General features: G+C 50.6%; 3 protein-coding genes across 3 annotated transcripts; 2 read left to right on the top strand and 1 right to left on the bottom strand.

Moving 5' to 3' along the window:
- Nucleotides 1-12,795: 12,795 nt before the first annotated feature.
- Nucleotides 12,796-14,911, top strand: LOC127308081 (uncharacterized). Its single transcript, XM_051338849.2, has one exon. The coding sequence runs from the start codon at nucleotides 12,897-12,899 to the stop codon at nucleotides 14,775-14,777; it is 1,881 nt and encodes a 626-aa protein (XP_051194809.1). The 5' UTR covers nucleotides 12,796-12,896; the 3' UTR covers nucleotides 14,778-14,911.
- A 2,948-nt stretch (nucleotides 14,912-17,859) lies between these two features.
- Nucleotides 17,860-19,991, top strand: LOC127308080 (uncharacterized). The gene has a single exon (XM_051338848.2). It carries the CDS (start codon nucleotides 17,935-17,937, stop codon nucleotides 19,981-19,983), a length of 2,049 nt encoding a protein of 682 aa, XP_051194808.1. The 5' UTR covers nucleotides 17,860-17,934; the 3' UTR covers nucleotides 19,984-19,991.
- Nucleotides 19,992-20,113: 122 nt separating this feature from the next.
- On the bottom strand, nucleotides 20,114-24,322 carry LOC127308082 (heptahelical transmembrane protein ADIPOR2). Its single transcript, XM_051338850.2, has 4 exons — nucleotides 23,889-24,322; nucleotides 23,707-23,796; nucleotides 22,435-22,480; nucleotides 20,114-20,956 (listed from the first exon to the last, which is right to left on the bottom strand). Exons 1-4 carry the CDS (start codon nucleotides 24,167-24,169, stop codon nucleotides 20,285-20,287), a joined length of 1,089 nt encoding a protein of 362 aa, XP_051194810.1. The 5' UTR covers nucleotides 24,170-24,322; the 3' UTR covers nucleotides 20,114-20,284.
- Nucleotides 24,323-24,633: the final 311 nt, after the last annotated feature.

Below are 24,633 nucleotides of genomic sequence, written 5' to 3'. Positions count from 1 at the left end.
GTGTGTTTTGTTTTAGTGCAGCAAACAAAGTAGTAAATAAAATAAAGCAAGACAAAAACAAAGTAAAGAGATTGGAAGTGGAAACTCCCCTTGCAGCGTGTCTTGATCTCCCCGGCAACGGCGCCAGAAAAAGAGCTGCTGGCGTGCAGTTGACGTGGGAGTTAGAAATCTCTATGGTGTAATTTTCCTTCACGTCCCCGACAACGGCGCCAGAAAAAGAGCTTGATACGCGTACAACACGCGTCCGTTGGGAACCCCAAGAGGAAGGTGTGATGCATACAGCGGCAAGTTTTCCCTCAGTAAGAAACCAAGGTTTATCGAACCAGTAGGAGCCAAGAAGCACGTTGAAGGTTGATGGCGGCAGAGTGTAGTGCGGCGCAACACCAGGGATTCCGGCGCCAACGTGGAACCTGCACAACACAACCAAATTACTTTGCCCCAACGTGACAGTGAGGTTGTCAATCTCACCGGCTTGCTGTAACAAAGAATTAGATGTATAGTGTGGATGATGATTGTTTGCAGAGAACAGTAGAACAAGTATTGCAGTAGATTGTATTCGATGTAAAAGAATGGACCGGGGTTCACAGTTCACTAGTGGTGTCTCTCCCATAAGATAAATAGCATGTTGGATGAACAAATTACAGTTGGACAATTGACAAATAAAGAGGGCATGACCATGCACATACATGTTATGATGAGTAGTGTGAGATTTAATTGGGCATTACGACAAAGTACATAGACCGCTATCCAGCATGCATCTATGCCTAAAAAGTCCACCTTCAGGTTATCATCCGAACCCTCTCCAGTATTAAGTTGCAAACAACAGACAATTGCATTAAGTATGGTGTGTAATGTAATCAACAAATACATCCTTAGACATAGCATTGATGTTTTATCCCTAGTGGCAACAGCACATCCACAACCTTAGAACTTTCTCACATCGTCCTGCATTTAATGGAGGCATGAATCCACTATCGAGCATAAATACTCCCTCTTGGAGTTACAAGTAACGACTTGGCCAGAGCCTCTACTAATAACGGAGAGCATGCAAGATCATAAACAACACATAGATAATAGATTGATAATCAACATAACATATCATTCACTATTCATCGGATCCCAACAAACGCAACATGTAGCATTACAAATAGATGATCTTGATCATGTTAGGCAGCTCACAAGATCTAACAATGATAGCACAATTAGGAGAAGACGACCATCTAGCTACTGCTATGGACCCATAGTCCAGGGGTGAACTACTCACACATCACTCCGGAGGCGACCATGGCGGTGAAGAGTCCTCCGGGAGATGATTCCCCTCTCCGGCAGGGTGCCGGAGGCGATCTCCTGAATCCCCCGAGATGGGATTGGCGGCGGCGGCGTCTCTGGAAGGTTTTCCGTATCGTGGCTCTCGGTACTGGGGTACTCGCGATGAAGACTTTAAGTAGACGAAGAGGTAGGTCAGGGGGCGCCACCAGGGCCCCACACGCTAGGGCCGCGCGGCCAGCACCTGGGCCGCGCCGCCCTGTTGTGTGGGCGCCTCGTCGCCCCACTTCGTTTCCCTTTCGGTGTTCTGGAAGCTTCGTGGAAAAATAGTCCCCTGGGCGTTGATTTCGTCCAATTCCGAGAGTATTTCCTTACTAGGATTTCTGAAACCAAAAACAGCAGAAAACAGCAACTGGCTCTTCGGCATCTTGTTAATAGGTTAGTGCCGGAAGATGCATAAATATGACATAAAGTATGTATAAAACATGTGAGTATCATCATAAAACAAGCATGGAACATAAGAAATTATCGATACGTTGGAGACGTATCAGTTCCTCAGAAGGACGCCTTTCGATACTTGCGGTCAATCCTGCACGAGGATGGGGATATTGATGAAGATGTGAACCACCGGATCAAAGCCGGATGGATGAAGTGGCGCCAAGCTTCTGGTGTTCTTTGTGGTAAGAGAGTACCACAAAAGCTAAAAGGCAAGTTCTATAGGACGGCGGTTCTACCCGTAATGTTGTATGGCGATGAGTGTTGGCCGACTAAATGGTGGCATGTTCAACAGTTAGGTTTGGCGGAGATGCACATGTTGAGATGGATGTGTGGCCATACGAGGAAGGACGAGTCCGGAATGATGATATACGAGATAGAGTTTGGGTAGCACCGATCCGATTGCAAAGAAGCTTGTCCAACATCGTCTAAGATGGTTTGGGCATATTCAGCGCAGGCCTCTAGAAACTCTAGTGCATAGTGGACGGCTAAAGCGTGATGATAATGTCAAGAGAGGACGGGGTAGACCAAACTTAACATGAGAGGAGTTCGTAAAGAGGGATCTGAAGGACTGAAATATCACCAAAGAACTAGCAATGGAAACAACCGTGTGGAAGCTTGCTATCAATGTGCCAAAACCATGAGTTGGTTACGAGATCTTATGGGTTTCACCTCTAGCCTACCCCAACTTATTTGGAAATAAAGGTTGTAGTATCTTAGATACAACGCCACTCTCTTTTATTATTAAATATGATACCACATAAGCAAGGTACCTAAAATATCATGCTAATAAACACAAATTGTGAAAAGGCCTTATAACGGATGACTATATTGAACCAACGTGATGAGAACCAACCTGTGGTTGGATGGTTAGGAGCGCAGTGGCACCCCCAGTCCACCAAAGTTCAAATCCTATATTTGACACTTTGGTGCGCGCAATATCCTTCAGTGGGAGGCGACGTCCCCGTCGATAGCAAGACACCTGTGGTGACTTCGTTAATCTCAAGAGCCGTCGAATCAGTTCTTCAACGCAGTCTCTTGGAGGTGCTCACAAGGGTAGGATGTGCGTGTATGCATTCATAAGGGTGAGTGTGTGCACGTATGTATAATCGTCTTTGATTGTACTGTATTTCGTAAAAAAATATTAAACCAATGTGACTAGCATGCCTAAAAATAAAGGTCAAAAGCGCCGGTGTAAAAAAGGTCATCTTTATGCGGGGGACAAAGATAATCTGTTATAGCGTGCACGTTTTCCTTTTGACCTACCAAAACAAAAATATTGCTATTCGATAAATTTGGACACAAAATTTAATGCATAAATCTTAAAATTTTATACGCTCACAAATTCGATCTTACGGAAAACCGACAATTTTTTTATGTCATGTGTAAAAAAAGATGGATTTTGGTGTAAAAAAGGTTATCTACGTGACTTTTTTTGTCTTTTCACACAAGTTATAAAAAATATCAGTTTTTCACGAAACTTAGTGTATGCACATAGAATGTCGCTATGTAAACGCGACAATTTTTGTTTGATTTTTTTTAATATTTTGAAATGCTTTTTTCCGGTGGCAGGAGTAGTGCCGAATTGAATTTCCGTTGTATGCTCACACACATACATGCTGCTCGGAGTGGAGGTCCCGAAAGAGCTCATGCTTAGCTGCGTGCTCCCTTTAATTTTTGTTTTCCGAGAACCCTGGCGAGGTATTTAGCCTTGTCACGATGTGTTGTTTCTTACTACTATTCTAGAAAATACTATACTAAAACTTTAGAAGCATTAAATTTTAGGAACATTATCAAAATAAGCTTGTAGTTAATGAATTTGATTGGGTTAGACTACTCATAGTAGGATTAACATACTTCCTCTATTTCAATAAATAAGGTGTTTTCATTTTTTATGTTTTTTTACAAAAAAACTATTCTAAATATGTTAAGATTGTTGGTATACAATTAGCATCATTATAAAGCATTTTCAATACGAATCTACCGATACTAATAATATAATCAAGATTTTGTTACTCAATTTTTTCCATGAAAAATCGCCTTGGAATATATGTACATCTTATTCATCGAAACGGAGATAGTACTAGGTAAAAACATAGTACTACATGCAATGCTAAGTTGCTAACAAAGTCATTAATTGAAGAAAAATAGGATTGCGGTAACTTTTACCATCACATCACACATTCTAATAAATATAAATTTTCATGATACCACATATTTTACTACCCACTATGGAAGTAGTAACATAAATTAGTAACATACACATAAATTAGTAACATGTGCATGTTACTAATTTATGTTACTCCTCACTATAACTAGACTTATTTTGTTTTTTGTTTTTCTTGTACTCACCCAAGAGTTGTAGGCTAGTGATAGTCATAAGTAGTATGATGCACACTTTATCGGAAAAAAGAGATGTCACCTATTAACAGAGAGAGGTGATAGCGATATCATAATATAATAACGTCTTAAAGCACGTTGAACTAGAACAAACATGTCTTGTACAGAAATTTATATTAAGATTTTATAGATAATTAAATATGATGAAATTATGGTACTACTAGATGGTACTATGTAAGGGTAGTTTTATACACTTGTATTGCATGATACTCGACTTATTATTATGAGTCTTAGTTAAAATATATGATCAATTTCTTTTCTCGTTAAATATAGTGACACCTAATTAAAGTAGATAAAGTACATCGTGAAAGTTATTAAAATGGAGAATGAAAATAAAATCCAAAATAAACCTTGAACTCGTAGGTGTTTGCTAAATCAAACGTTGAACTTCCAGTCCCTGAAATTGGCACACCAAACTATATCCCAGTCTATTTTGAACCTGTTGACTGCCAAAACCCACCGGCGGGCAGCGACTGTCAACACGGTAGAGCCGGGAAGAGCCTAGAGCTGCGGCTGGCTGAGACCCCTCCGAGCGACGGCCCGCAATGCTCTTCTGGTCACACGTCCGATGCGAAGTGCAAGGGCGTGCCACCTGACCTATACCTGGTCAGGAAGGTGATGGGGATGCCTCGCTTAGTTTCCTGCATGGCATACACGTAAACATTAAATACGAGCCTCGATCGGCTCTCAGGTTATCCTGTGAATCGGCTCAAAGAGCCGATCCACCCATGATTCGTACGGGGTGCACGAATATATGGTGATCCTGCTTGATCAAGATAAAGCTAATGAGATCTACGACGATATAGGGTTCTCACCGCATAATCGGATCATCCTACTCCAGGTTGGGCCTCGCGGCCACGCACGGTGATCGTAAGCCGATCCTAAACAAGGCCTAAAAACCAACATGAAGTTGATCCTCGGAACATCCTGTTTAGGACTTGCGAACGCCACCCTACGTACCGCTGGATCCTCCCCCCCTTTGTAAGGCCTAACTATTGCAGATATTAAACTAATCCTTGCAGAACAAGGAGCAATCGTAACGGATCAGATCTACTAAATAAAGATCAAGCGGGGTGCCGCCCCCACACCTGAGATAGGTGTGAGGGTGGCTAGACATGCAAGGGTTGCACTACGTAATCATGTTATACGAAGAACTATGCTAACCCTAACACATCTATGATAACTACGTTGCTCGCCATCAAAGACGCTTCAGTACGAGCAACGCATGAACAACGTGGGGCTTGTGCTGCCTAGATCGCAAGATGCGATCTAGGCAGCATGTCGCTTACCTGATAGAAACCCTCGAGACGAAGGAGTTGGCGATGCGCCGAGATTGGTTTGTTTTGGGTTGAACGTGAGTTGTTGTTTATTCCATAAACCCTAGATACATATTTATAGTCCAGGGGACTTTCTAACGTGGGAATATCCCACCGTGTGCGATACAAACTCTAAATCTTGATCTAAGATATAATCTACTATAATTAAAGATACACGGGCAAACTAGCCCAAATTCTCCGTGCAAGGCCGCTTCAGAGATCTTCCACGTGTAGTCTTCCAAGCCCATCTCTCTTACGGCACACCTCTGGATTTGTCCAAAATCTGGTGATAACACATGCCCCCCTGGTTTTGGAAATAATTTTTCCAAAATCATTATGCCTTCCTTCGTCGGGTCATGTCGTGGCAGAGCAGAGCTGTTGCAGTATCCGTTATCATTATGCCCTGTCTTCTCAGCTTCTCTGCAAAATTCGATAGCTCAAGGCCATCTCCTTGGAAACTGTAATGACATTAAATTTCCACCAGGCTCCTCATTATTTAATTGTGCCGATCGATTAGCTTTCTTCATCCCCTTCCTCTGTTCCAGCCATCGGCACCCAAAAAACCCTCTTCTCCCTCAGCCATGTCTTCCTCTTCCTCCTCCTTCTCAAACCTCTTCCCCCAATTCTCGCCGAAGAAGAAAAACGAGGACAAGCCTCATTCCGAGGTGAACCCCCTCTCCTCCGATAATGAGAAGAAAGAAGGAGAAGTAGCGAAGGCCAAGACCTCCCCCTCCACCAAGCTCCCGCCGAAGAAGCGCTCGCGTATGTGGGCGGACAGCGAGGACGAAGATGACGAGGAAGAAGGAGAAGAGGAGGAGGAAGATGAATCTTCCTCTTCCGCCGGTACCCGCCAACCAAGCGCTTCCGCTCCCGGGCGGACAGCGAGGATGATGATGATGACGAGGAGGAAGAGGCTCAGGCCACGGGGCTGGGGCAGCGACGAGGAGCTCCCTGGGAGCAGCGCCGACGACATCGACGGCGGTGATGACGAGGACAGCGACGACTAGTAGAATAGGACTAGTAGTAGCAGTGCACTAGGCACTAGATCCCTCTTTTGAGAGCCATCGGCTCTTTCTTGTAAAGCCGCTCCTCTGAATTAATGAAATCGGTCTTTTGATTCAGCCTTCAATTATTCCAATTTCATTCCTTCCGCTCATTATGCCAAGACCGATAGCAGCGTATCGGATTTCTCTTCTTTTGGACGCCCATGAAGCCGGACCCCATGTCGCTAGCTCGTAGGCCAAGAACTTCTCAATTTCAGGCTGCGATTTGGTATCCGACCACAATTTTTCGCAATCCCTTAGCCGATGACTACTCATCGGCTATTTTGAGAATCTAGTCCCTTTCTTCCTTTTGCAGCGACAGACGGTCCAACTTGCAAAACCGACGGCCTCCTATCCCGATCCAGAGGAGATCACAATGCAGGCCGCCGATGCGACTTCAATTGGCTCTCCAAAACAGAGCAGCCACCAAGCCGCCTGCCCCCGAGTCTCGCCGAGGCAAGAACGGTAATGGATCAGCCGAATGTGCCGCCTATGCGTAGTTAGCCTATTTCAACAAAATCGGCTCCCCAAAGCAGAACCTTCAGGGTGAGCTGCCCCCGAGCTTCTTCGCCTACTTTTCGCGCCTTGCAGTGCCAGGTCGGCTCCTTCCCCGCACCGACCGTTGATGTCGATGTGAACTTTGAGCATATAACCAGCCGGTCTTGGTCTTGTGTGACTGTACTAGTCGATGGCTGCGCATCGGCTTCGCTTCGTGCGAATTTTTTTATTTGGCCGATTTTTCCTTAATCGGCCCCCAATGTTCCATCGCACGCAAGTTTGCACATGTTTATCCGCACATGTTCATCCGACTATATGCCCCCGAGCCGAATCTGCCAAATGACTGCAGATATCGGCTTTCATGGTTAGTCGTGGCACCGCTCTTGTACGTCGGCTTCGCAAAGATTCATGCTGACTTTCATCCGCCGACGTGGCCACCGCCTGCTGGATCGTTGCTGAACACAAGCAGAATATGTGCAGAGGATAATTTTGGCCGATTGCTGGAATCGGCCTCCACATTGCTTGTTCGATGAAGGTTTTGTAATGTTCCTCCATAAATTTTTTTGGAGCCGATCACAAGGATCAGCCTCGCACAGTTTGCTCATTGGTTTAATCTTGCTACTCGGTCAGGCTGGATAAAACCAACCCAACCTCTGACTTGATGCGCCTGCTGTCGTCCACCTTGAGTGCATCGTAGACTCGTGGAGCGCTAAGCTCTGTCGGCAAGACGAGCACCATGTTTGTGCCAGCCGATGTTTCATCATCGGCTTTCTTTTGCTTGGGACGCCACTCCATTCTCCGTGGACGACCCTCTTCATCCAGGGCTCGCTGAACCTTTGCAGCCAGATCAGGTCGTGCCTTCCTTAACGTATGCAGGTATAACCTTTCGGCTTCCTCCAGGCCGCGCAACCGCTGAACCCTGCGCTTCTGTGAACGGCTAAGTCCGTCAGGGCACCACCTTGGACGGTGGTACCTGTCTTCTTCTTCTTCTAGTCCCTCGTCTTCGGAATCCTCAAGATCTGCCCAACGAGGTGACTCAAAGACGTTTGCTCGTGGCGGGAGAGGCCCTAATCGCTCGAACACGTACACGTTGGCTGCCTCCTTCTTCTTCTTGTTGCATTCTCGGCAATTGCCGATTGTGGGCAATCGGCTCATTCCCGAATCCCAGCAGTTGTCCGAAGAAAGGGCAGTCCCAGTGTCTGGCGTTGTCATCTTGCTCCCTTGATGTGTCCGTGGCACGGCGCTCGTGCTCTTCCTCATCGCGATCCTGCCGACGATGTCTTCTGGCTTCTCTAGCCAGACGATCTCCTTCATCATTATAATTGGACCGTCGGCGTTGGTCATACTGACTCACACATTTGTTGAGGAGGTGATCAGAAAGAGGTCGTTGATATCTTATGTTCTTCACCTCTCCCTCTGTGACGTAGCGCTTGCCATCATGATGGAGCCGATCGCGTGGAGCGGCCTCCTTTGTGTCCTTGCTATGAGAGCAGCTGCCCTCATCTCGCATCTTTGCCAGAGTGGTTTCCTGTGTCCTACCATGTTGATACCGAACGAGGGACCTGGGCTGGCAACCCTCGTGGTAGGTGACTTCCACCATGTTAACGGCGGGGAAGGGTTGGGTGTCGACCTTCATGGCGCATCGGTTGAAAATTAAACGCCCTTCTCTATCGCCGCTTGGATGTGCCGACGCCACACCCCGCGCCGTTGGTGGCATGGGAGAGCGAGTTGTGGAATTTGCGTACGGCTTTCCGCTCAGCTCTTGCGCCGTGGGGAACTTGAGACCTTCAGAATCGTCAATCAAGCTGTTTCTCCTTGAGCAGGAGGTCGAAGATTTGTTCAGTCTTGGTCACGTCAAAATCAAATCCCCCTGGGCGGCCCCGGTGGCTTTACCCATTTGCAGGACACGGGGTTCCTCCCCGAGTCCACTCGCCCATCGCTACTTCTTGGTCTCCCGCAGAACTTCGTCTTCCTCCGCATCGACCAGGACTACCGCACGCTTGAACTTGTCTTGGTACAGTCCGGTGGCGCTGTTCATATGCTGATAGTTTCTGAACCATGTGCGCCTGAGGGATAATCGCTTGGGAGGCCATGTCCTTGAGCTGTGTTGCAAGGCCAGCCATCGCCAACTCAATCGCTTCCTTTTCAGCTTATACGAACCGAATAACATCGGTTCCTAAGATTCCCGAAGCGCCGGATGTACTCGTCACCGTTTCTCCGCGCTTCGACGTAGTTGTGCTAGATCGGCAATGCTAGACTCGGAAGCTTCGAATGGTATTGCGTATGGAATTGTTCTTCCAATTGCTTCCAAGACTGGATGGAGTTTGTCGGCAAAGAGGTGTACCATCCAAAAGCTGATCCCGTGAGGGACCGTGGAAAAGAGCCTCACGCGTAGCTGATCCGACACCGAAGCCGGTCCTAGTTGCGCCAAATATCGGCCGACGTGCTCGATGGAGCTGGAGCCATCCGATCCACCGAATTTGGAGAAGTCGGGAGCCGATATTTAGGTGGCAGCGGGATCATCTCGTACTCGTCGGGTACGGCTTGGAATAGCCGATTGCCCTTCTTTCGGCACCATGCCGAACTGGTCTCTCAAGATGGTACTGATCCGATCCGTCGTGTTGGCCGTAGGAGTTGCACTCGAAGATTCGCCGGGTGGCGTACTTAGCCAGCCATGTTTGCTTTTCCAGCTCGAGCCAACCGCAGGAGCCGGGCTCTGGAGTTTCGTCGGGGTGGCGTACTTAGTTAGCCACGTCTCGCTTCTCAAGCTCGTCGCCGACGTTCCTCCTGTTTTCGCCGGAGTCCCCGATATTGTGGCCTGGTTTGAGAGTGCCCAGCTGCCACAATCTGGCACATACGTGCACGCGTATCCTTGAGGGATCTCCTTAGGGCGCCCCAGCCAAGAACCGGTAGTCACTAGGGTCACCACCGATCTTGTAGACGACGAATGCCGTGTAGCCGCACTTCAGCTGGTGCCGCCAACGCATATGGCAGCGGTGGACGGATCGGAGTGGCAACTCTCCTTGATGCGTCCCGAGAGCTGGTCCCGACGGCGAGTACCGGTGGCTCATGATCTCCTGGATCACGCGCAGAGCGACACGCTCCAATACGTTGACCAAGTTCTCAGAGTGGCGGTGTAGCGAGTGAGCCACCAAGTAGTTGATCTCCTGCCGCAGGCCCCTGGTGCGTTCCTCCGATGGGGCAGAGAGGTCTATCCCATCGAGTGCACCTTGCGGTGAGAATCCCTTCCATCTGATGCCATGGGAACGGGTTCTCTGAAAAGAGCCGATGAGGTCGGCTTCGAGGGTGACCTTGATCTCGTCGTATCTCTTCGTGAGCTCGTCAGGCAGCTCCTCGTGGGTGATCAAGCGTGCCGTCCGCCATCTCGTATGTAGATGGCGATGTGGTTGATGTAGACGATGGTCCCACCGGCGTGCGAATGTGTTGATCGCCAAAACCCACCGGCGGGCAGCGATCGTCAACACGGTAGAGCCGGGAAGAGCCTAGAGCTGCGGCTGGCCGAGACCCTCCGAGCGACGGCCCGCAATGCTCTTCTCGGTCACACGTCCGATGCGAAGTGCAGGGCGTGCCACCTGACCTATACCTGGTCGTGAAGGTGATGGGGATGCCTCGCTTAGTTTCCCGCATGGCATACACGTAAACATTAAATACGAGCCTCGATCGGCTCTCGGGTTATCTCGTGAATCGGCTCAAAGAGCCGATCTACCCATGATTCGTACGGGGTGCACGAATATATGGTGATCCTGCTTGATCAAGATAAAGCTAATGAGATCTACGACGATATAGGGTTCTCACCGCATAATCGGATCATCCTACTCCAGGTTGGGCCTCGCGGCCACGCACGGTGATCGTAAGCCGATCCTAAACAAGGCCTAAAAACCAACATGAAGTTGATCCTCGGAACATCCTGTTTAGGACTTGCGAACGCCACCCTACGTACCGCTGGATCCTCCCCCCCTTTGTAAGGCCTAACTATTGCAGATATTAAACTAATCCTTGCAGAACAAGGAGCAATTGTAACGGATCAGATCTACTAAATAAAGATCAAGCGGGATGCCGCCCCCACACCTGAGATAGGTGTGAGGGCGGCTAGACATGCAAGGGTTGCACTACGTAAGCATGTTATACGAAGAACTATGCTAACCCTAACACATCTATGATAACTACGTTGCTCGCCATCAAAGACGCTTCAGTACGAGCAACGCATGAACAACGTGGGGCTTGTGCTGCCTAGATCGCAAGATGCGATCTAGGCGACATGTCGCTACCCGATAGAAACCCTCGAGACGAAGGAGTTGGCGATGCGCCGAGATTGGTTTGTTTTGGGTTGAACGTGAGTTGTTGTTTATTCCATAAACCCTAGATACATATTTATAGTCCAGGGGACTTTCTAACGTGGGAATATCCCACCGTGTGCGATACAAACTCTAAATCTTGATCTAAGATATAATCTACTATAATTAAAGATACACGGGCAAACTAGCCCAAATTCTCCGTGCAAGGTCGCTTCAGAGATCTTCCACGTGTAGTCTTCCAAGCCCATCTCTCTTACGGCCCACCTCTGGATTTGTCCAAAATCTGGTGATAACAGAACCATGGAACGTTTCAGATGGTATTTGCTGAAGTGGTGAGTCTCGTTGACTCCACTACTTTTTTCCAACTTATTCTTTCCATTCCCCTCGGAGTGGCGCCGCCTTCGCTAGACCCCAACCTTGGTGGATTGTCGACGATGTAGTGGACACCCTCGTCCTGGGCCATGTCGACATGGGGAGCAGGGCTTCACTGGGGAGGTTCCAGGAGCTCGCTTCTGTAGCCCATGCACGTGCTGGATGTTCTAACCTTCACCGTTGTTGCCACTCCGGCAAGCAAAGGCAACGTCATTCTAAGCCAACAACTGAAGGATCATCTTGGAGCCAAGGCGCACCTCCGATACAACTCTACTAAGGTCGGAAAGCCACGTAGTGACCACAGCGGCGATGGCTCGAGACCGTTGTCGTGGCAGTTAATCGTGCTTTCGCTGCGGCCATCCCCAAGTCCAGCTGATCGGCGAATCGTCCCAGCGAAAGGAATCACCGCGAAGTCTAGAAAGACTGAAAGGTTTGCGACTTGCTAGCTTAATATATTTTATGTTTATGTTTAGAGTGAATTCCAATTTTTACCCCATAGTTCTGCATTTGTGACACTAATTACCCCATTGAATAAAAAATCATATAGATTAGGCATTTGAGAATATTTGGATCCTTCATTTCTGTGCATATTCATTGGGCAAGGTGTGAGGTGATTACCGACTTTCAAAAATATCAGTACGGGAACAGGAACGAGGAATAAAACAATTAGATAAGAGAAGTCTGAACATAATCGTAAATGATGGCTTCCGATATTTACACATTTTGTTGCACTACATCGACGAAATACACCGGTCCTACCTAACAAAAACAAACAAAATGCTAAATTAGGGTAAAACCGTGCTTAAAGACTCTAGATGTGATATTTTTTTGAAAGTTGCACTAAATAAGGTAATATGTGTCACAAATGCGCAACTATAAGGTAGAAAGTGGAATTCACTCTTATGGTTTATAAAAAAAAAACCAGCAAGTCAGTGATCTGGCTTTGAGTCGCAGTGCCACATGGCCGCCTTCGAGAACAAACAAGCCGGCGAGGAACACGATAGCGAGGTTCTAGTCGGTTCATGGGTCTCACCGACCTTAACCCCATCCTTGCCTGCCACGGAACCTCATGCCATATTTATATCTTCCCTCTCCATTCCTCTCTCTCTCACAGACAAACCCAATTGTAAGCCCTGCAGCCCAAATCCAAACCCAAGCCCACTCAAAACAGCAGCACACCGCTGGTCAGGATGGCCGGCTACACCCTGGTCGGCCCACCGGAGGCTCGAAATGCCACGACGGCGCTCGCTGCTGCGGCTGAGGCGCCGCAGGCCGTCGACGCGTTCGTCGACCTGCTAGACGCCGGGTTCACCAAGGAGACTGGCGACGGCGAGGGGAAGACGCTCACGGAGAACTGCTCCCCGACCTTCGTGTCCTCCGGCGACCCCTGCCTCGACTTCTTCTTCCACGTGGTGCCCGGCACGCCCGCGGCCTCCGTCGCCTCGCTCCTCGCCGCCGCCTGGGCCGCCGACCCGGCTACCGCGCTCCGCCTCGTCGCCAACCTCCGCGGCGTGCGGGGCTCCGGCAAATCCGACCGCGAGGGCTTCTACGCCGCCGCGCTCTGGCTCCACGCCCACCACCCGGCCACGCTCGCGCGCAACGCCGCGACCGTCGCCGCCTTCGGGTACCTCAAGGACCTCCCCGAGCTGCTCCACCGGATCGTGCACGGCGGCAGGTCAACGAGGACACCCGGCAAGAAGGCCCGCCTCCGCGCCTTCCACAGCCCAAAGCCGCGCCGCGAGGACCGGCCCCCGCGCGTCGGCAGCACAGAGGAGCGCACCGCGGCGAGCCTGGCGCACGACCGCGAGCTCGCGGCCGCGGCCGCGGCGTCGCGCCGGAGCAAGAGGGCCCACGCCGCGGCGAGGGCCGTGGACCTGTACAGCCGCGACTCCACGTACCGGTCCCTGCACGACCGAACGGCCGATCTGTTCGCCCAACTCCTCGCGGAGGACATGCGCAAGCTCGCCGACGGCAAGGTCCGGGAGTTCTCCCTCGCGGCGAAGTGGTGCCCGTCGCTGGACTCGTCCTACGACCGCTCCACCCTCCTCTGCGAGGCCGTCGCGCGCCGCCTCTTCCCAAGGGGATCCTCTCCAGAGCTCACCGACGACATCCCCGACGCGCACTACGCGTACCGCGCCCGCGAGCGGCTCCGCAAGGCGGCCATCGTGCCGCTCCGCCGCGCGCTCAAGCTCCCCGAGGTCTTCATCTCGGCGCGCGCCTGGGAATCCGTCGTGTACACGCGCGTGGCGTCCGTGGCCATGAAGAACTACAAGGAGCTCTTCCTCGAGCACGACGCCGACCGATTCAACGCCTACCTCGCCGATGTCAAGTCAGGCAAGAAGCGGATCGCCGCGGGCGCGCTGCTCCCGCACCAGATCGTCGAGTCCCTCGGCGACGACGGCGGCGTGGCGGACCTGCAGTGGCAGCGCATGGTCGACGATATGCGCGCCCTTGGCAAGCTCACCAACTGCCTGGCCGTGTGCGATGTGTCCGGCAGCATGTCTGGCCTCCCCATGGAGGTCTGCGTCGCGCTCGGCCTCCTCGTGTCCGAGCTCAGCGACGAGCCGTGGCGCGGCCGCGTGGTCACCTTCAGCGAGCACCCGGAGATCCACAGAATCACCGGCGATACCCTCTCCGAGAAGACCGGCTTCGTGCGCGCCATGGATTGGGGCATGAACACCGACTTCCAGGCAGTGTTCGATAAGATCCTCGAGGTGGCCGTCGACGCCGGCCTGCCGGCGGATAAAATGGTGCGCCGTGTGTTTGTGTTCAGCGACATGGAGTTCGATCAGGCGTCCGATCGGCCGTGGGAGACGGACTACGAGGCGATCGTAAGGAAGTTCTCGGAGGCTGGCTACGGCGCGGTGGTGCCGGAGGTGGTGTTCTGGAACCTGAGGGACTCCAAGGCCATGCCGGTGATGTCCGGCCAGAAGGGGGTGGCGCTTGTCAGCGGGTTCTCCAAGAACATGCTCAAGCTGTTCCTTGACGGCGGCGGCATCGTTTCCCCGAGGGTGGTCATGGAGAAGTCCATCGCCGGACCGGAGTATGACGAGCTCGCTGTGTTCGATTGAAGTAGTCGGTGGTGTGTCTCTCTCTTGTGATGAGAATTTGCTGAATCCAGCATTTCCAGCTTGAGTTCTTTTTTCGCTCCACATTTTCAGCTTGAAGAGGTTTGTAAAAACAAAATTTTAAGAAGTTTTCAACATCCCGATGCGTGCGAACCGCTTCTCCTGACGAGGTGACTCTGGTTCAGGGTGCTAGCTCGGTTTCTTTTTTCCTTTTGTTCTGTCGTGAGATGATGCCTTGATTCTTCCGGCGCGGCTTGTCTAACTTGCTAGTAGCAAGTCACCCAGCTACAGTTCTCTGACTTGCTCTTGGAGCCGTCGGATCAAAACTGAAGAGCCCAGATCACCTGAAACACTGTGCACGTAATACTGTAGCGACGTGGTACTGTAACATCCCCTGTTCATGTTACTGTTTACTGCTACTGTAGTGCTTATTGTGAACCATCAGATCTAAATCCAACGATTGAAAATAAGCACAAGTTAGATGTACTGTTTGTCTCTGACTTGTCTATAGCAAGTTAGAGAATCCGGAGCGTGATTCTTGGTGGTTCGTCGGTGGCAGAAAGAGCTTGCCCTGGGTTCAGTACATTGGCCAGCTGGAGGATTTGGCAATGACACTACTGAAGAACGAGATGTGAATCGATCCAACAAGTGAAAGGCCAGAGAAACAACCTAGTAGAAAGCAAACCTCCATCTGTTTTCAAGGTTTAGGGTCAACCCCTTGCCTATGATTGTATCACAAATTAATTTTGGCCAAATGAGAAACATGATTTCAATAATGATGCCAGCAAAACAAGGCCAAGAAATAGTATTTATGCTTTTCTACCAGGTTAGATAGCATCAAATGTGGTGTCATTCGGTTATATCATGGGTCATAGCATTGAATAGATCACGGACAATAGTTGGAATCATTTAACAGATCACCACATAAAGTTACATAAAGGTTTACAGTGCAAACATATGCTAATTATGGTGCATTACAAGCCATATTAGCTTACATCACTCATCATAGATAGTCCTAATCCTCTTCGGTTTATTCATGTTAACAAAATCTAGTTTTAGGAGGTTATAGACGCCATACTCAACTTTTTCATGTCTTTTTTAGTGTCTTATTTTCTGCCTTCAATATATCTTTTTCTACATCTCACTCCTCCTTCATAGCCTCACTACCTCTCTTTCCTCCCCCACTCCTTCCTAGCCCTCAGGATCCGTGATTGTGTTCTCTACACGTCTTCAACATTGCTACCTCGTTCTTCAACCCTCTAGTTCATCTTGGCCTCGGTTCTGAACATAGGGTATAGTCAGTCCTCATAAATTTTACCACGAGCTAGTGGATGAGAAGTTTCACTAGAACATAATGCAATATCAAACAACGGACTTCGATCATGGCACTAGGTTCTGAAAAAACATCTACCCACTGGCTTAGCGCTACCGTGTAATCATCTACATGAATAGTAAATCCCCAATCCGCCACAATGTTAACCAAAAATCTAGATCTAGCCACAACGGCAGGTTCGTTGTTGCCAGAACCTTATTTTTTTCCATCTGATCTATCACACTTTCTATTTCCTCCTCTGCAAAAAATCTTTCCAAAACCATCAGATAAAACCAGAAATATATGTATCTGCAAGTATTTTCAACATCAAAAGCTACTGGCAATCAAATATGATCACCCAGCAAACATTTATCCATTCACAACAAGCCAACAGAGGTGGGAGTTACCAAAACAGCTGTCAATTACTGCTAAGGCTAACTCAACCACACAATCATCCAAACTATCAAGCCATACACACTTATCATTACCCAGATGGGTTCAAAATGGATCTAGGGTCCCCAACAGTAGTTGGCATCCCTCTAGCTCAAGCAGTTATAACACAAAAGTCATCACTGCACACCAGTTCATCTTATTTATCCACTGGAACATGATTAACTACATGGATAAATGAAGTAATTAACTGACAAGTAACAGAGACACTTGCTAAGCATCAAATGGAGGACTGCAAGCACATACACATGCTTTACCAAGCATAAGCAACCACCAGCACTTGGTGAGAGGCTATACAATAGCACCATTATTGACCAGTAAGCTCCAATGTGATGTATATATTTGGCTTGTAATATTAAGTGACTGAAATAAAGACCAGCTATGCTTCTCTTGTACTACTCTGAGGGATGTAATATTTGCGGATTGGTACTTCGCACATGTTATGTCAACGACTGGCATACTACAACATTCAGTGATATGCAGGGTCACCACATGTAGTTGGGGACCATAAAGTTGCTTGTAGAAAGCAGTAGCATGGGATAAAAGTGCAGGGTCCCATGAATCACATTCTAACCATCATGCAAGGAGAAAATGGTTTTCTTTCTCTTTTGTCCATTAGCAATCCTATGAAAATACACTGTGGCTGCCAGAACTCTTCTTACTTCTCATAAAAGTGCATCAACTCCCCTTGAATCTTGCTCTTTCTAACTCTCTGTTCAGGAGATAGCGAAGTGTTTTCTTCCAGATTCTTCAAGTCATTAAGCTCTTGTGTCAAATCTTTGTTTCTTTTTTTTGTTCACTATTGACTCCCCGGTCTTTCAGATTCTTCTTCACATTTTTCTAATTTGCACGCAGGGCATCCAAGCTATTTTTGCCACCACATGTTGGTCCCACACCTTTGCCACTCTACTCATGAAGATCCTTTCTCAAATTTGAACTCTTTAACAATGTGACCCTTGTCTTCATAGTGTCTATGATAATAGGATTGTGTCATGAGACATCTCTGGAAAGCTTATGAACTATTCTGAGGGGAAAAGAGTTGTTCCCATTCCTTGCTAACGAGGAATCTGTCAAGTTTCTTCAGTGTTGAAATAACTTGATCTTCAGTGTTGAAATGACTTGATTGTTGGATCGAGTGAAGGGATCAAATTTCCCAGAGAAGTCGATACACATTTTTCATTGTTTCGTCGAATACCAACAAAATCTAACAACCATGCAATTTAGTATAGGTCTCCACATAACGTGGCACATTTGTTTGGTCCACAACAGAATAAAGCAGGGGAACAAGAGCTGTCTGTCTTCATCCATCCGATAGAACTGCGATCTCCGAGGAGTCGTGGTCTTTCTTCTTCGTCAAAATGAGGCAGCTGCCGCCACGGCCATGTACGGGCAGCCACGATGACACCTCGATCCACCTTGCCTGCCACGAAACCTCACTCCATATATTTCCCAGACTTCACCATTTCTAATCCATATTCTCTAATGACCTCCATGGCCGCCACCACGGACTACACACTGCTCGGCCCGCCGGAGGCCCGCCATGCCGCGATCACGGCGTCGGCACCGACTGGCGAGGCGTTCTCTTCTAACCCAACAAACGGCAACGTCCTCAACAATGAGAGCAACGCGATAGGCCCAGCGGGGAAGACACGCACCAAGAAACGTTCGCCGACGTACGCGTCCTCCGGCGACCCCTGTCTGGACTTCTTCTTCCGCGTCCTACCCGCCACTCCGCCGGCCACCGTGGCCAGGCTTCTCGCCGCCGCGTGGGCCGCTGACCCAGCCACCGCGCTCCGCCTCGTCGCCAACCTCCGTGGCGTACGGGGCTCCGGCAAGTCAGACCGCGAGAGCTTCTACGCCGCCGCGCTCTGGCTCCATGCCAGCCACCCCGCCACGCTCGCGGGCAACGCCGCCAACGTCGCCGCCTTCGGCTACCTCAAGGACCTCCCGGAGCTGCTCCACCGGATCGTGCGCGGCGGCGTGTCCAACAAAGCCGAGCGAAGGATGGCCCTCCATGCCGCAGGGCGCCGCAGCGTCTTTGGCCTTGGCCGCTACCGCGACTCCCTCGGCCGCGTCCGCAACTTCCGCCAGCGCAACCGGCGCCCCAAGATCAACCGCGCTGAGCGCACCGGCACGGCAGAGGAGCGCCTCGCGGCCAAGCTGCGGCACGATCGAGAGCTCTCTGCTGCGGCGGTTTTGCCGCGCCGGATCAAGAGGGTGGATGCCGCGGCGAGGGCAATCAGAATGTACCGCCTCGATGCAACGTACCGGTTCTTGCATGATCGCACGGCCGACCTGTTCGCCGGCCTCCTCGCCGAGGACATGCGCAAGCTCGCCGCTGGCAACGTCCGGGAGCTCGCCCTCGCCGCGAAGTGGTGCCCGTCGGTGGGCTCGTCCTACGACCGCTCCACCCTCCTCTGCGAGGCTGTCGCGCGACGCCTCTTCCCCAGAGGCTCGTCGGCAGAGCTCCCCGATGACCTCTCGGACGAGCATTACGCGTATCGTGCGCGAGAGCGCCTACGCAGGGCGGCGCTCGTGCCGCTCCGCCGCGCTCTCCAGCTTCCCGAGATCTTCATGTCGGCGCGCGCGTGGGAGTCCGTGGTGTACACGCGCGTGGCCTCCGTGGCCATGAAGAACTACCAAACCGTATTCCTGAAGCACGACGCGGAGCGCTTCAAGGCCTACCTCGCAGACGTCAAGTCCGGCAAGAAGCGCATCGCCGCGGGCGCTCTGCTTCCCCACCAGATAGTCGAGTCCCTCAGCGTGGACGGCGACGCCGGCGTGGCCGACCTGCAGTGGCAGCGCATGGTCAGCGACATGCGCGCCCTGGGCAAGCTCACCAACTGCGTGGCCGTGTGCGACGTGTCCGGCAGCATGACCGGCCTGCCCATGGAAGTCTGCGTCGCGCTGGGCCTCCTCGTGTCCGAGCTCACCGACGTCCCGTGGCGCGGCCGCGTGATCACCTTCAGCGAGCACCCACAGATCCACATGATCACCGGAAACACCCTCTCCGAGAAGGTGGGATTCATGCGCGCCATGGATTGGGGCATGAACACGAACTTCCAGGCAGTGTTCGACAAGATCCTCGAGGTGGCCGTCGACGCCTGCCTGCCGCCGGAGAAGATGGTGCGGCGGGTGTTCGTGTTCAGCGACATGGAGTTCGACCAGGCGTCGGCGCATCCGTGGGAGACGGACTACGAGGCGATCGTTAGGAAGTTCTCGGAAGCCGGCTACGGCGCGGCCGTGCCGGAGATCGTGTTCTGGAACCTGGCCTACTCCAAAGCCATGCCGGTGATGTCCGGTGAGAAGGGGGTGGCGCTGGTCAGCGGGTTTTCCAAGAACTTGCTGAAGCTGTTCCTCGACGGCGGCGGCATCGTCACCCCGAGGGACATCATGGAGAAGGCCATCGTTGGCCCGGAGTACGACAAGCTCACCGTGTTTGACTGAAGGCGGTGTGCCGCAACAAAGTCGTTCATCTTGTCAGTCAGACAATGCCCATGCTTCCAACTAACCTGAAGTTGCTTCTTTTTTGCATCTGAAACTTCCACATTCTCGCGTGTGGATCAGGATGCAGTAATAAGCAGTGCAGCAAGCTCATCAACTGTAATGCATATGTCTGTCAAATCATAAGTCCACACGATGCCACTAAATTAAGCACAATGCTTCTACTACTAGCTCACTAATCCCTTCGAACCAAGCAATCATTCTCGAATGATACCAATCACCGGTTCTTGATTCCGCAAGCAACCTAAGATGCGCCGCCGCACGTGACAGACGCCTTCTCACGCCAGTGAAGCAGCACGGCGACCGCGACGTAGTGCGTCATGGCGCCGACGAGCACGAACACGTGAAAGATCTGGTGGCTGTGCCCCACAACGTCGAACACGCCGGGGCGCCACTTCTCCGGCACGCGGCTGACGTAGAACCATGCGCCGACGCCGTAGGCGAGCCCCATGGCGACCTCGAGCCCGAGCGCGAGGTAGCACGCGGCGTGGCCCCAGTTGATCCAGAGCGCGTGCACCGCCGGGATGACGCCGGAGAGCCCCATTGCAAGGAACAGCGTGGCGCGGAGCCGGCGGTACCGCGGCGAGGAGCAGGACGGCGCGAGCAGCACGGCCACGACGAGCGCGCCGAGCACGGTGATGGCGGAGAGGTAGGCCACGCGCGCGTGCGGGTGGCAGAGGAACGCGTAGTACACTGGCGGCACGAAGGAGGCGACGATCATGACGGAGATGCCGGCGTAGTCCAGCTGCCAGAACACGACGGTGGCGCGGCGGGAGTGGCACGCGAGGAGGTGCGCCGTCGAGCTGATGGCCAGGCACGCCATGGCGCCCACCAGGAACACCATCCGTGGCCACAGCGGCACCGCGCCGTGCCCGCCCTGGACCGTCGCCGCCGCGGCGTCATGGCTCGGCAGGCCCTGCATGTAAGTGCCAGTTAGTGCGTGCTGATCATGGTGCCAGTAGGCCCAGTAGCCATGTCACTGCCTAGTTACTGTACGTTCAAAAACATACTCAAATGGAGGGCAGATTCGTGGCTGCACACAGAAATCAACGATAAGATGACAACGAAAGATTTACCACTTGGTCTTGTCTGCTCAACAGAGCCCAAATCAGCCAGAAGTAGCTGAAAAATCACAGCGTTTTGCAGGTGCCAATCTTCAGGGAATCGAGTTGCTATCAGGCATCAGAAACTCTGTCCCGCTAGATGCCGTGCCTGTTCTCAAGACGACGACGACGAGTACCTTCGCGGTACTCGATTGGTACGTTGCACCCGAAGGTGGATAACTAGTCGAGAAGATTACAAACTACACATGGCTGCTTCATTTTCGGTTGGATGGTCCGGTTGCCGTCCGTCAGGACAGCGATTCAGGAAAAAGGGCTTTCACGAGTGTCCTAGGTTTTACGGAACCTGTCGGAAGATGGACACGATATTAGGATATTTTACCATCTCCTAAAATTATGTTTGCTAATGCTCTTGGATTTTATCTCCTCTCTTTAATTGTTCGCGCTCCTTCAAAGCATCCACACAAAAAAATTCTAAAACAAATTGATTCGTTAGCATTACTATTCCAGAGAACTCAAATGTAGGGCATTCATAGGTGTGCGACCTAGCGCGTTAGTCATTCCCTAGGCAACTACCTCATTCTTAGAGTTTTTCTAAATGGTATTCGTTACAAAATGGAGGGATGCAATTATTTGGTACTCGACATTTCATGATCCAGAGTTGGTTAGAGAGTCGGGTCAAAAAAAGAGTTAGTTAGAGAGAATTGGAAGTATGTGAGTGTAGAGCATGATCTAGCCGACTCATCACTAAGCAGCCACTTTCAGCTTTCCAAAAAAGAAATGATAAGAGGGCATCAAGCCATTCTTCCATGTGAATGTTTAACCTGAAGATATCTCTTAAGTTATGTACTCAGTCAAAACATGTCTTGCAACATGAACCACGCAAGCACAGTTCTTTGGTTAATTAACTTGACACTTCAGGATTTGATGCAGAGTTGTCAGATGTGAAAGTACACAGTTGCTTGTACAATTGCACTAGCGCATCGCAGACTGTGAGGTCACGGATCAAAACTTGAAAAGAGGATGATCATGTGGGCAGCGCATATACACAGCTGTCCATGCATTGTCTCTTTCTTTGTGTGGTGGGCTCTATAGGATAACATTATTACATACTCACTGGTCTAATCATATATTTAGTCAGTGGTGACACCAGTACACTACTACACTACTACTATCTGAATTTTCGTTTGCTATGTGTAACGCATCTCGTCTCAGTTAACAATGCTATCTAGGACACAACTGCCCCCTCAATCTTGGGAACTACTACTACGAGGATTGAGTAGAGAAAAATATGTAGCACTAGAAATATCTTGAAACAAGATGCGTCTCTTACCGAATGATCGCTCTTCCAAGAAGAATTAGCTGATCCCACCACAAACCTGCGAGAAAAAAGAATGGCGCGGAAATGAATGGACTTTCAGAAATGTCTTTCTACCGTGCATTTTTACTAATGTTTCGGGGATCCACTTCCGATTGGATGCAACGAAACATGGTGATATGGTGCACAGGAGGTTCCGTGCACGGTACATTTGCCCCAATGGCCTTTGCATAAAGAAGCAGCAGTAGCAGTACTAGGTTTGCCGCATTGGTGGAACAAGAATATCAAGATCTTTGATCGGGCGACGACAGCGCTTGTGCACTGTTTCCTTCTTGAACGCGCCCCTTTTGAAGAAGTTGGACTTATGGTGCTGTTTTTGTGGTGTTAGTGTTGTTGTTTCAATGTTTAAACTACCGTAGCGGAACTTTTCTTTTTTTTTCTGTAATTTTTCTTTATTTTTTTGGCTGTTTGCATCAGTAAGACCGCTAGGGCAATGCGTTGTTGCAGAGGCTGGATGTAACTGGTATCTTCGATATTAATACATGCTCGTTGTCGAAAAAAAAAGAAGAAAAAAGCCAGTTTAGACACAACATGATGCCGACATGTAGATAACAAGTGTGAGGTGGATAATGCAGGAAAACAGACATGGGTTATGTCCTTCTGGCTCGAACCTCATTCGCTTGTTGTGGCTCTGGCTTTGCTTAGGACAGTGTGTTCTTGTCACATCTCACATGGGCAGCATCTAAGCAAATCTTACAAGGCAATTAGAGTCTCATCGAGCTGGAGCTAGCATCAATAATTGACAATGCACTAGAATTAGAGTAAGTATTGTGTACGAAAAAGAATGACTGATTATCGCACACGCGTACATTCAGTTGGCCTACGCCTCTGAATCCTAGAGCGTGCTGGAACGACGTGCACATGTTGAGCGTGGGTGGGTTGTGTTGACAGTGTTGTCTGTGACGTGCGGACTCTGGCAACATACCAACAGCTCGTGGACAGATTCCTGTGGAGTACCTAGGTGTGTTTCCCATGAGAGTAAGTTACTTACGATGATGATGAATTTGCATTTGATTGGGCTGCAATTAATCTAGAGCAAATTCCCGAAGACCGTTTCAAGTTTCAAAGCTTGCAGCGGCCGCTAATCACGCGGGACAGAGTGGAAGAAGGCGACAATCATTTCTTTACAAGTTTGAACAAAAAAACAATGCTTTGCTTGCGTTTTATTCCAAAGGAAAGCGTAGGAAAAAAAACAAGAAAAGTGAAGTCGCGTGGTGAGTGGCGTACCTCATGATCCCCGGCGCGACCTCGTGGACGGCCTCCCTCCCGCCTCCGGCGACGGCGAGCGCCAGGAACAGCAGGAACCCTCCCAAATGCCTGCGGAAAGAAATCGCGCGACGAAGCCAAATCAGTGGGCATGTCAATCGACAACGGAATGATCGACGGATGGATGCGGATCGAGGACGCACGTCCAGACGTTGAGCGTCTCGTTGTGCCAGGCGAAGGCGCTGAGGAGGGCGTCGCGGATGGGCCACTCGACGCGGTAGTGGCCGCGGATGTACTCGTTGTCCTTGAGGTACTCGGGGAGCTCCTCGTACCCCATCAGCCGCGGCGGCGCCGTCCTCCGCCGGCCTCCTCCCGCCGATGCCGCCGTCTCGACGCCGCCCACCGACGGCGCCATGGCCGTGGTCGTCGTCTTCCTGCTCCGCCTCGCCGCCTCCCCCGCGGTCGTCGTCGACCGCGCTCCCATGCGATGGCCCGGTGCTCTGTCTGTGTGTGCGCGCGCGCGCGGCTGCGGTGGGTTGCGGTCGATCTCTGGCCCGCGGTTCTTGCGGGAGAGAGGAGAGAGAGCCGGGGAGGTGGTGGTGGTGGTGTCCTAGACAGACTTATAGGAGCCTGGCTATGCTATAGGGGGGTGATGGGAGGAGGCGAGGCGAATCTTGGCGGGGAGCGCGCGACGCGGGTGTGATGTTGGTGGTGTTGGCTGGGGCGGGCGAGCCACTCACATGGATTTCCCCCGTCGCTGGCACACGCTTGTAAAGTTTTTTTTTCTTAATTATTACTCTATGCGTTCTATAAATATAATTCTAAATTTGTTTACATTTTTTTTTTTGAGAATTCGGCAGGTGAGCTGCACGATATATTAATAGAAGAAGATTTGGCTCAGTTAATAGGGAAACCGGGCCCAAAAACCATACAGAGTGGCCGAGTTTA

This window comes from Lolium perenne, chromosome 6, assembly GCF_019359855.2.
Source record: "Lolium perenne isolate Kyuss_39 chromosome 6, Kyuss_2.0, whole genome shotgun sequence".
In the NCBI taxonomy this organism is placed as follows: Eukaryota; Viridiplantae; Streptophyta; class Magnoliopsida; order Poales; family Poaceae; genus Lolium; species Lolium perenne.
This window is presented reverse-complemented; position numbering and strand designations above follow the sequence as displayed.

Coding starts and splice junctions, on each gene's coding strand:
- LOC127308082 (XM_051338850.2), bottom strand. CDS start 24,169: ATGGGAGCGCGGTCGACGACGACCGCGGGGGAGGCGGCGAGGCGGAGC. Junction 23,797..23,888: donor GAGACGCTCAACGTCTGGAC/GTGCGTCCTCGA, acceptor TTCTTTCCGCAG/GCATTTGGGAGGGTTCCTGC. Junction 22,481..23,706: donor GTCGCGCCGGGGATCATGAG/GTACGCCACTCA, acceptor TTTTTCTCGCAG/GTTTGTGGTGGGATCAGCTA.
- LOC127308080 (XM_051338848.2), top strand. CDS start 17,935: ATGACACCTCGATCCACCTTGCCTGCCACGAAACCTCACTCCATATAT.
- LOC127308081 (XM_051338849.2), top strand. CDS start 12,897: ATGGCCGGCTACACCCTGGTCGGCCCACCGGAGGCTCGAAATGCCACG.